This window comes from Pygocentrus nattereri, chromosome 25, assembly GCF_015220715.1.
Source record: "Pygocentrus nattereri isolate fPygNat1 chromosome 25, fPygNat1.pri, whole genome shotgun sequence".
Lineage (NCBI taxonomy): Eukaryota > Metazoa > Chordata > Actinopteri > Characiformes > Serrasalmidae > Pygocentrus > Pygocentrus nattereri.
The window spans coordinates 6779577-6792242 of NC_051235.1; the positions used below are offsets into that span (position 1 = coordinate 6779577).

Genomic DNA, 12666 nt, shown 5'->3' on the forward strand with positions numbered 1-12666 from the left:
GCTAGTGCTCTCTGCTCTAATTCATCTGTTCTATCGGGTTGAGTTCAGGACTCTGTGCAGGCCAGTCAAGTTCTTCCTCACCAAACTCGCTCATCCAAGTCTTTATGGACCTGCTTTGTGCACTGGTGCGCAGTCATGTTGGAACAGGAAGGGGCCGTCCCCAAACTGTTCCCACAAAGTTGGGAGTATGAAATTGTCCAACATCTCTTGGTGCTGAAGCTTTAAGAGTTCCTTTCACTGGAACTAAGGGGCCGAGCCCAACTCCTGAAAAACACCCCCACACCATGATCCCCCCTCCACCAAACTTTACACTCGGCACAATGCAGTCAGACAAGTACCGTCTCCTGGCAACCGCCAAACCCAGACTCGTCCAACAGATTTCCAGACGGAGAAGCGTGATTTGTCACTCCAGAGAACACGTCTCCACTGCTCTAGAGTCCAGTGGCGGCACTTTACACCACTGCATTCAACGCTTTGCATTGCGTTTGATGATGTAAGGCTTGGATGCAGCTGCTCAGCCATGGAAACCCATTCCATGAAGTTCTCTACGCTGTTCTTGAGCTGATCTGAAGGCCACATGAAGTTTGGAGGTCTGTAGTGATTGACTCTGCAGAAAGTTGGTGACCTCTGCGCACTATGCCCCTCAGCATCCGCTGACCCCACTCTGTCATTTTACATGGCTGACCACTTCGTGGCTGATTGGCTGTCGTTCCCAATCGCTTCCACTTTGTTATAATCCCACTGACAGTTGACTGTGGAATATTCAGTAGTGAGGAAATTTCAGCTTCTCAACTTCACTCTCTTAGATTTTAATCATGATTTTTACTAATCTAAACTTGTGTCAGTGCTTTAGTTGGCCATAAAAGAGCATGTTCTGTGGTGGGCAGAGCTGTTATCATGCTAGCGAAGTTAACGCTAACCAGCTCTCATAGTTCACAGCACTGTTTAACATTTATCAGTTGTTCCAGAGATCTGCCCTAGTCAACTGTAAGTGCTAGCATTGCGAAATGAGAACAACAGAGTAAAAGTTCAGTAAAGTACAGATACATAAAAAAAGTACTTAAGTACAGTAACCAATTACATTTACTTAGTTACTGTCCACCACTGGTAAATGGCAATGGATGCCACAACGATCGCCTTAAGCATAATTCCAGTAAAGAAAGCTAATTTCTTTATCTCTCTAATTGTTGCCCAAAACATTTGTGAATGCTCTTACCTACAGACACACTCTCACATCCTTACCTGTGGTAGCTTATATCGGCCATCTCGCACCAGGCTCTGGCTCTGTCTACGGCACAGCCGTCTGAGTCAGTGCACTGCAAAACAACAACAAACACCTAGTTCACGATTACTGAGGAAACAAATTAGCTGCTTCATTAAAACCCTGTAAAATGGTCAAATTAACTGCAATGTTTGCGTTATGTGTTAAGCAGTTCAACTGTAACAGCTGTGAAAACAGTCCAAGAGCCTCTGAAGGTGAATTTCTTCTGCTGGTTTGTGTTTAGTCCAGGGCTTTTGCAACCCAAGAAGAGCCATTTTGTCCTTTCAACAAACACTGGACCACCTTTGGAGCCACATTTGTCCATTTTACCATCTTGGCTATAAATATGTCTCAGTACGTGCTAATGTGCTAGTAAAGGCTAAAAATATAATATAAATGAAAACACAGTCTTACGTTGCTCTGCTTTAAGCTTTAGCTCAGCTATTGCCGGTTTTCTCATATCTCTGACAGGAAACCTTTCCTCAAAATTATAACAGTTTCTCGTAAAATGTCTCACCGTTTGTCTTTTACGAGGCTGAAGTCGCTTCTCATTCGCCAACTTCGTTTGAATTTTCCCGTTCCACCTTAAATGGTGCCTGAATGTTACTGCTGCAACATTTAAGGTGGAACGGAAAATTCAAACAAGATGCTGGCAAATGAGAAGCGACTTGACAGTTTCTTGTTGCAGATTAAACATATTAGAAAACCAGCTGGAGTGATTATAAATATGAGTCAACTCATCTCCAAATAATCGATATTCATTTTAAATCTTTCTCTTTGCGTTATCTACTAACAAGACGAGATTGTTGTCCGTGTTGCTATGATGACCAGCAGCCTGTGTGCCGACCTTCAGGGTCAAAAACTGTTGAAACAGTAGATACAGACTCCATTAACTCCAGCCTTTAAGAACGTTTATTTTAAAACTGTGTTTGAACGACCAGCAGAGCTTTATTTTACTGCAAAGCAGGATTATTTTACTTTTACCTGCGAATCTAATTCAGCTGTGGAACCACGACAGGGCAGTAAAAAAGGCGCATGTTACCGACCCCTGGTTTAGTGTACAGGAAGTTGGTGAAACTTGAAAGATATCTACAACGGCACTTCATAACACAGGCATGAGCACCGAATAACATTTATAAAACAGTACCTGAATATTTAAAAACAGCTTGCGCTAATTATCGCAGAATCAACTAAAACGTTTCACGACAAAGTTGATTACTGACCTAAGGGCCTTTAATCCAAAGTGATGGGACAAATGTCCCATTTTGAAGAACTTCATTAAGAATCATTCGCAAATAAAGGAACTTCTAAGCCACAAAACACTGTATGTCTCCTTAATAGAAGCGAATCATCAAAATAATACATCATAATATAATATAATATAATATAACATAATGACTGATGACATGTTCCTTAATTGTACTTTACAAAAATAATTAGCTTAGCCCATTGCATTGGTTAAGCAATAGCTGTGGCTAGTTTGCGGTCATCAAACTGGGGTAAGTGAGGCCGTTTTACTTGAAATTGAGGGGCCGTTTTAATCTCGGACTGAGGGCTTAAACAGGAAAGTCCATTTACAGTTGAAATGTTTCATTTCTAAGTAAAACAGTAATATTTTACCAAGGCTGTTTCTGAAGCCTGGAATATTCTGAATATTTATATTAATTTGGGAACATATGTAGGAAAATGATCGAGTTTGAGGGCACAGGGTGTAAAATGTGAAGCTCTTAGCTATGCCCCCACCTTTCAAAACCCATTACTTTGGAATGTAGCTTTATAACCATGTTATAAATGAAAACATCACCCAGACTTTCGTTTAAGTCCCCTCATGTCAGTACAATGGCATTTAATTCCTTACTAATCTTGTGATTTCTGGCATAACCTACTTATAAATATTCAAGCACTGCTTTATAAATTAGTTATTCAATGTGTATGCATGTATTATGAAGTCCCTATGTAGGCAGCCTTCAAATAAAGACTTCGCAGTAAATGTTCTTGCCTACAAAACACAGAAGAAGCAGTACAATTTCAGAGGCTCCTGAATGATGTAATATTTACTTATTCATCTAAATCTAAATGTAACTATTGTAAATTATTCAATTACTACAAAATGAATGTAACTATACACCGATCAGGCCTAACATCATGACCACCTCCTTGTTTCTACACTCATTGTCCATCTTATCAGCTCCACTTACTGTATAGCTGCACTCTGTAGTTCTACAGTTACAGACTGTAGTCCATCTGTTTCTCTGATACTCTGTTACCCTGTTCTTCAGTGGTCAGGACCCCCATGGACCCTCACAGAGCAGGTACTGTTTAGGTGGTGGCTCGTTCTCAGCACTGCAGTAACACTGATGTGGTGGTGGTGTGTTAGTGTGCGTTGCGCTGGTCTGAGTGGATCAGACACAGCAGCGCTGCCGGAGTTTTTAAACACCTCAGTGTCACTGCTGGACTGAGAATAGCCCACCTAAAATATCCAGCCAACAGCTTCCTGTGGGCAGCGTCCTGTGACCACCGATGAAGGACTAGAGGACGACAAACATAAACTGTGCAGCAAAGTGCAGCTATACAGTAAGTGGAGCTGATAAAATGGACAGTGAGTGTAGAAACAAGGAGCTCATAATGTTATGCCTGATCGATGTACGTCATAATGTGGTTATGAGAGTTAATAACTGAAGAGATTAAACTGTTAAAGCGGTACATGTGCGTATACTTACACAGTCCACCAGCATCTTGCCCAGTTCCTTGACTCCTATGAAGCTTTTGGCCAGCTCCAGAGGGTTGGATGGTCTGAAAACGTCCACAGAATTGACCTCCACCTGTGGAGGCTTTCCTGTACCTAAAGAGACCACCACTCCCAGCTTACACACCCCATCCCCCTGACCCTGCAACAGAAAAACACAGCAAATTAGCTCTCTACACTAACTGATAAGTACGAACACAAAAAGGTGGACAAAGAAAGCTGCGCTGCATGTACTCTTTATGAGCAGGTAGCACTGGTGCTGTAAAAGTTGCAGGTGTTGTAGCACAAATGAAAACTTTTTAGTGCTGAAGTTAAAACATAAAATGCTTCTAGTAAGTCTGACTGTGAATAAGTGGAACAAACTCAAATTTAACTGAAAAAAAGATGCTGTATTTTAACCTCTTATTCTCCAGGGTATATTTGGGTTTTACCATCTGAACTTATATGACCAAATCATAAAGCAAATTATTCAGTAACGGCATGAAATAACTGTAATTTTTTCTTTTTTTAATGTAAAAGTTCCCCTCAAATTAACAGAAAATGAGCTTTATGATCACATATCGCTGTATGCTTACAATTTACAGCTGAAAGACGAAAATCTCCAACGCTCTTTGTGTTATTTTATTAAAGTGATGTTTCCAGATCAGATCACTGAAGAGACTGTTTATAGTTTATAGCCCAGATTTGGGAAAAAACGGGTCGACTTTCAGTAGAAAAACAAAGTTCAGCTTCTTTTATTATAAGGGTTTAAAATGACATCACCGTCTATTAGACTGGAGAGAAGAGCTACAGCCTCACACGACGCCCAGCTTCTGAATGGAGCTTATGGAATATGAAAGTTATGAAGAACATGACGAAGGGCGTTTTGGAACCACCAGGGGTCATTATCCATTTTCCCCCACAATAACTCAGATTTACCAGAAGAGGGCGCTATTAGCAGCCAAAGAGCAACTTTTTTTGTGCAAGGAAACCCACACTACACTATAAAAAATAAGAGGTCAGCTCAACTTAAAATGATATAGTAACTGATCACGTGGCTTTTCTTAAGGACTCAACCCGAGGACACCAGAATTCACACAACTCAAACTTCTTAGCTGAGTCAAAAGTTCTCCCAGCTACTGTTTCTAGCTCTGCATCTCATATAGATAAACTAAACTGAGTTTGTGGTTTTTAGTTTCCCCACTAGCTGGCGCTCCTTCCATTACGCAGTGCCATCTGGCATATTCTCCTCTTGGTTTTCCCAGATATGGACATTTATGGCATTACTGGGATTCAAACTCACAACCTCCTGATATTGCGATGAATTATGAGACAGCCGCGCCACATGAGATGATGGCATGCTTTAAAGTAAAAACAAATATTTCCTCCAGTGTATTAAACGTTTGCAGACACAGAATCTGAGCTGCTTCATGTGTTCCTGAGCGGTGCAGTGGACTAAGCTGCCTCATCAACATGAGTTTGTCAGTCTGAACCCTAGCGATGCCATAGCCATCCGTAAGTACGTACCCAAGAGGAAAAAAAAAAAAAAACATGTGATGGAAAGAGTCCAGGCTAGCAGATAATTTGAATATGAAAAACAATTTTATTTATTTATCTAAGATGCAGAATTAAAAAATTAAGAGAACTTTTGACTGAACTAAGTTAGGAAGATAAAAAGTTAGTTGGGTGAACTCTTGTGTTCTCAAATTGAATCAACACAAGCCATGTGATCAGTGTTCTTTACAGCAAACCTTAAACTTAAACCACTCTGATTGACTGTTTCCATCATTAAATAATGCTAACAATTGGAATAATTGGTAAAAAATTCCCCTTTAAAACTGATATCAGCCACAATTTTACAGATCAGTCGAGCCCTGTATCTGAGCTCCAATGTATAGTTTGAAATAAAAAATTTAGTTTCATGTAGTGTTGCATCACTACCAATACAGTATTGATATCACCGCTGATACTTGCACTTGAACGCAGTATCGGTATCAGTGATGGAGATACCGATACACACTACTGGTGCCGCTGACCTGAACGGCTCACCTGCTTCCTTCAGTAATCACTCATCTGCCGCTGTGTGATCACTTACAGTGTGAGTCAATGTTACTGAGAGAGTGGAAAAAAAAAACGCAGGACTCTCAGTGTAATAACATCATTTAGCCTTAATTTAGCCTTTAGCACAGCATTCTGCTAGCCTGAAAGTCGCTGATACTGACAGCGTGAACAGCGATATTTACTCAACTGACCCTCAGTGATGCAGCGCAGGTGAACAAGATGCACATATGAGATAAACGACTTGAAAAATTTGAATGTGAAACAACATTCAGCTCAGTTTTTGAGCCAGAGAAGCTGCTGAGTGTGTAAACAGGTTTATCTGTTTACTGTTCAGCTCTGTTTTTAACTGTTTCACACAATAAAGATTTTTTAAATTTACTTAAATTGTTAAACATGGTTCTTAGTACTAATTATATAATTGTAAATACTAAACAGATGCAGTAAATGAACAGTTTTCTTAATCATCTAATAAATAGAATTAAACATGTCAATGCCATTTAGCCAAGATGGGTGTGCTTTATTTTTGACGCAGAATTTTATCAAAATAAAACATTTAAAAAATGTAAATGTATAAATATCAGCATTTACAGGAATTAGTACTGGCCGATGCTAAAGGATTCCTTCGGAATCAATACAGTCAGTCAGCCTCTCAGCCTGTCAGTCAGCCAGCCAGTCAGCCAGCCAGTCAGCCTGCCAGCCTGTGAGTCAGCCAATCAGCCAGTCAGTCAGCCATCAGTCAGCCAGTCAGTGAGTCAGCCTGTCAGTGAGTCAGCCAGCCTGTCAGTCAGCCAGTCAGTGAGTCAGCCTGTCAGTCAGCCAGCCTGTCATTCAGCCAGCCTGCCTCTAGTTTTGGGTAAGATTTATGCAACATCTTCACATCACGTTTTTGACTGAGTGTGTTCTGTAAAACTGCAGAGAAAAAGGAGAAACCAGCACCTCATTCTGCGTCTCACATTAGACCAAATGACCACGTCTAAAAGCAGTGTAGCAGGTTTATGTGAGCAGGTTAAAGTGTTTCAATACCCGAGTTTTCAGAGCTTTGTTGTACTGGTGGATTTCTGTCATGGCGTCCAGTGTTGGGTTATTAGCCAGCAGCCCTCCGTCCAGGAAGCGCCCCATTGGCCGAAAGTACGTGGGGGCGGCGCCGCTGGAGCGGGCAGCACGCCACACTACTTGCTCTGAAAAGATGAAGAGAGAGAAAGTTGAAGGCAGAGAGAGATGAAATAAAGATTAATGGACAACTCGATGCATATTCATAAAAGAAAACCCAATTCGGGTCCCAGGTGCAGCGCGGCATTAGACCATTTTCACCAGGTGTCTCTCTCTCACTGTGACCCTTCTCCGTCCCTTCCTCTCTCTTTCTCTCACACACCTTCATCTGTCACCTTTCTACGCTTTCTGGGAGGTTCCTGAGTGTATCCCACTATCAACACATCTTCATCCTCCCAGCCTGAAACAACAACACGGACACTGAGAGGCTACACACACAGCTCAAAAGTTTAGAATCACCTGTATTAACATTTTTTATTTTATATTTAATAATGACTAACACTGTGAATTTGAATTCCGAAAACGGTAATTTTATATTTTATTTAATATTTAAAGATTTATTTCAAGACAGATTACATCAGTTTATAGCAGGGGTTGGCAACATGCGGCTCCGGAGCCCCACGCGGCTATTTAACTGCACTGTTTTGGCTCCACAGCTGAATTAGATTTGTAGGTAATAATAAAATAATCCTCCTTTACAGTAAAATAAAGCTCAGCTGATCCTTCAACCCAGTTTAACAATAAATGGTCTTAAACGCTGGAGTTAATGTAGAACTGCTGATTCACCCTTTAACTCTGAAAGTTGGTGTGCAGACTGCTGGTCACCATAGCAACACAGACAATGCAATGAGAAACTGTCAATCACTAAAAGAAGCTGAATTCAGCCTCGTAAGAAGCGAACATATTCACAGCCAGGATGGTAAAACAGACTTAAAATGTTGTGGCTTCCAAAGTGGTGAATTTTATTGAAAGGACAAAATGGTTCTACTGAGCTAAACCAGACCACGAGCCGTGACTGAGCTAAACCAGCCTACGAGCCGTGACTGAGCTAAACCAGCCTACGAGCCGTGACTGAGCTAAACCAGCCTACGAGCCGTGACTGAGCTAAACCAGCCTACGAGCCGTGACTGAGCTAAACCAGCCTACGAGCCGTGACTGAGCTAAACCAGCCTACGAGCCGTGACTGAGCTAAACCAGACTAAGAGGCGTGACTGAGCTAAACCAGACTACGAGCCGTGACTGAGCTAAACCAGCCTACGAGCCGTGACTGAGCTAAACCAGCCTACGAGCCGTGACTGAGCTAGATTAGGCTGTGACTCAGTTAAACCCAGCTACGACTGAGCTAAACCAGGCTAGGACAATTGTATTCAAACTCAATATTTTGTTAATTTCTGAAATGAAGAACGAAAACAACATCTGCAGCAAACTATCATTAAAATTAAGACTGTTCTGCAAATGTTGAAGCACTTGTACGTCATATTTAACGAACAGTACATTAAATATGCAGGTTGATCTTCGTATTAGTTCTCTGTAGAATACTGTGGTACAGTGAGGGGTCTGAAGCTGGGGGTCTGGACAGTGTCTGTGTGTATCATTACCCTGTGGGATGGTGAGTGGTTTAAAGGTGGCAGAAGAAGCATAAGGTGGGTCTCTGGACAGGGCAGGTGGATCGTAGTTTCGGAAAATGTGCAGCTCCCCTGGGTGCCTGTCTGCTAGAACACTAGTGACCATCACCCTGAGAGAGACGGAGAGTTAGTTAGTTAGTTTTTAAATAATGGCTAATACATAGAACTTTATTGATCCCAAAGGGAAATTGCAGTTTTTCAGTAGCAAGACATACAATTTCACATACTTACATATACTAAGCAGAAAAATAAAATAGAAATAGAAATAAAAACAGACATAAGTTAAGTATAAAAGTAGAAATAAAGCATATCTACTTGCATATTTACATAGCATATGAGACAGTTGTTGTATTGACATGATAGCAGGCACTGAGTGGTATGAGGTAAACTAAAAACACAATGAGTATAGACATAACTGGGAGTTGCATCAATATGACAGCGTAAAGTGCCTAGTGAAAGTGTCACTACAGTAGCAGGTTATGATATACAGCACACCCGGTGTGTATTAGCAGAGGAGGAGATATAGTGATGAGGTTCAGCTCAGTTCAGACAGCAGGAGATCAGTACCCTCTCTAGCAAGAAGACTCGTAGTTGATCAGTGTACATCAGAAAGATCTCACACAGTGCTCTTTAACACAGCATAGCTATAGCCATTATTACAAAATAGCCATGATCAGTTTGGGTGTAACTGAAAATCAGAATACGCCATAAAAATTCGTGATCAGTGCCTCTCCAAACAGTTAGCAAGACCCGCTTTGTTGTACAGAACCAAATGCATCAAATTACAATTTGTCATGATTTGATAACCAAAACCAAAGCAACAGCTAATAGTATGATGTGCTGACTGTGGGGGCCCCCCTGCTCACCATGAGGCCACAAGGCACAGGGATGCAGCCTCACTTACTGCTCTGAAACACAAAATAAGGCTCCGCCTACTGACTTAAACTTTGTTTTGTCAGTGACGTGAAAATGTGGGACTGCATTTTTTAAAATATGTATGTATATTTTTTTATTTAACTATTAAACTAATGATAAATATAAACCATTCAACTTCAAGATCTTTAAAAAATAAAATAAAATAAAATTTTCACAAGATAAAATTTGGGGATTAGGGTTTGGGACAGACATCGCCCTTTAATGTACCCTGTGAAGGAAGACTTTACATATATTCAGCTTCTTCCTCAATGAATGCATTGCATCTGAATAGATACCGAAAAAACCCTTGTACGTATCCCAGTCTGAATATTTCATTCTTTTTACTGTGACACTAATTCTGTAGAAAGGTACACACACACACACACACACACACACACACACACACACACACACACACACTTCTATTATTGTGGCCACAACATTCATTACTTAGTAGTGTGAGTGCCCAGTGCATATTTGTATATCTGTCTGTTTGTCCCCCTCTACCTCAACCAAACACACACAGAGGTGAAGACAGTGTACCTGGGGTGTTTAACGTCAGTCATCTTGGTGTTCTCTCCAAACTCCTTCTTCAGGAAATCCTCCAGAGGGGCCGATTCATACGGCCTGGACCCCTTAAACACCTGCTCCTTCATCCGGAAGTAGAGACATCGCAGATACTCCATCGATTTTCCTATACACACGCACACACACACACACGCACACACACACACACGCACACACGCACACACGCACACACACGCACACACGCACACACGCACACACGCACACACGCACACACGCACACAGGAAGAATCCTCACTTACACTTCAATATTTGTACGATAATGTCAAGGATTTCAGTAATAAAACCAAAAATAAATAATCAATGTGGACTTACTGGCCAGTTTATTATTTTAAAAATACATCTTTCTGTTGTACAGTTAAAGAGTGCAGCTTATTTGCTGGCCTTCGGTGGTCAGTTTCTGTGAAATCCCCAGCCAAGTTGTCATGTCTTGGGATAATTATGCTTAAACCAGATGTGAGTGGTCATCAGGTCTGGACAAATAATGCTCTACAGTGTATACCTGTACGTCTACATAGCATACTATTAACCGGCCAGTGAGTGCACATATAATCACTCTCACTTCCACACATGCATAAAGCCCGAAGGGGTTACTCTCAATTACACAGCTGTTTGTTTACATCATTCCAACAGCCCTGTATCATTTCCACAGATGGTTTGAACCAGTCTCTGTCTCATATACGCACCATGAACTATAGCGAGGGCCAGGATGCCACCGGTGCTGGTTCCAGCCACCCAGTCAAAGAGTTCTCTAATAGGTCGGTCCGCTGCTTTCTCTAACGCAATCAACATCTGGATCAGCACCAAGCCCTTAATGCCTCCTCCATCTAAACACAGCAATCTGTCCATCCTACGGGGAGCAGGGGAAGGAGAGAGAGAGAGAGAGAGAGCGAGAGAGAGAGCGAGAGAGAGAGAGAGAGAGAGAGAGAGAGAGAGAGAGAGAGATTTTGTATATGATTACATTTACATATATTACATAAAACAATCACAAGAAAAATGGAGGCTGAGAAATGTGCAGTTCGATGGATCCATAAATTCAGCTGAGAATTAACAAGAGAGAACTCTGAGTCGTTAATTTCTGAGTTTGTAAGTTGCTGCTTTTATTTCCTTTATCAAGTTATTTTATTTGGCTAGTTCACAATTTTTACATTACTGAAAGCAACACTGAGGGCAGCACGCAGGAAGGGATGAGCTCAGACGCAGTCAGGTTTATGATTGAGCTAAACCAGGCACGACTGAGCTAAACCAGGCCGTGACTGAGCTAAACCAGGCTACGACTGAGCTAAACCAGGCTACGACTGAGCTAAACCAGGCACGACTGAGCTAAACCAGGCTACGACTGAGCTAAACCAGGCTACGACTGAGCTAAACCAGGCTGTGACTGAGCTAAACCAGGCCGCGACTGAGCTAAACCAGGCCGCGACTGAGCTAAACCAGGCCGCGACTGAGCTAAACCAGGCCGCGACTGAGCTAAACCAGGCCGCGACTGAGCTAAACCAGGCCGCGACTGAGCTAAACCAGGCCGTGACTGAGCTAAACCAGGCCGCGACTGAGTTAAACCAGGCCATGACTGAGCTAAACCAGGCTACTATACGAAGTAGATCCATCTACCGTATAATACCTGCACTGTTTTTTTTTTAATCAATATCATCATCACTCCTGCTGTTCGTTCCGGCTTCTAAACCATCTTGTGAAATATTAATAAATACAGTAACTACGCACCTCCGGCTTCCTGTTTGGAGGCCGTCCACTTCAGCGTAGCCTCGGCTCATGGCGGAGAGGGCAGCGGCCGTGTGAATGATGTCATTAAACCCTGCCGGCGAATCACAGACAAGACCTCAGGTCAGCTGAGGAATTGCGCTAACCCTAGTCTTACTCTTCTAAGCACAGTAGCATAGTAGGAAGCCCAGGTTTGTCCAATAGGAACGTGTGGAACTTTGAGGAGAGAGATGACGGAGAGTGTCCGTGGTTTTAGTTCAGAGGACATAAAGCAAAAGAGCAGATGGGAAAACAAAACTACGCCGTGATAAAAACTAGAGCCCGACCAACACGGTAACTTTGTGGCCGATACAGCAGCTTTGAGGGGCTACAGCTGTTGGTTACTGAGAACGCAGAGTGGTTCGCTTCAGGTCTTCAGGTACTATTGTTTCCTTACAACACCCTGCGTGTTCAGAACCAGCAGCTCCATAACTTGCTTTGCAAATGAGGCCCTGAGACCACGACCCAGCTGACCGCACGACCGAAGCATCCCTGACTCAAGCGTTCAGCTAAACGGGACGCTAGTACATTATGCATTATGTTTTCTGTATGTGTGCTGACCAGCACTAGCTGCCGATATGATCCACCACCTGACATAGTGGTCGGGCTCTAATTTAAAAGTTTATCTGGCAGAGAACAGAAACGGTGTGCATACAAACAGAGAGAGTGACCAAATTAAAAGGGAA

General features: G+C 42.2%; 1 protein-coding gene across 2 annotated transcripts in view; it reads right to left on the minus strand.

Annotated features, from left to right (window-relative positions):
* pla2g6 (phospholipase A2, group VI (cytosolic, calcium-independent)) overlaps positions 1-12666 on the minus strand; it is a 43057-nt gene that overhangs the window by 3107 nt on the left and 27284 nt on the right. For both annotated transcript variants that reach the window (XM_037534429.1, XM_017713256.2), the window contains 7 exons: positions 11945-12035; positions 10909-11072; positions 10181-10331; positions 8696-8832; positions 7071-7225; positions 3982-4149; positions 1243-1316 (listed from right to left, as the gene is read on the minus strand). In XM_037534429.1, the coding sequence (XP_037390326.1) occupies positions 1243-1316; positions 3982-4149; positions 7071-7225; positions 8696-8832; positions 10181-10331; positions 10909-11072; positions 11945-12035 (940 nt within the window). The remainder of the gene's footprint in view (positions 1-1242; positions 1317-3981; positions 4150-7070; positions 7226-8695; positions 8833-10180; positions 10332-10908; positions 11073-11944; positions 12036-12666) is intronic.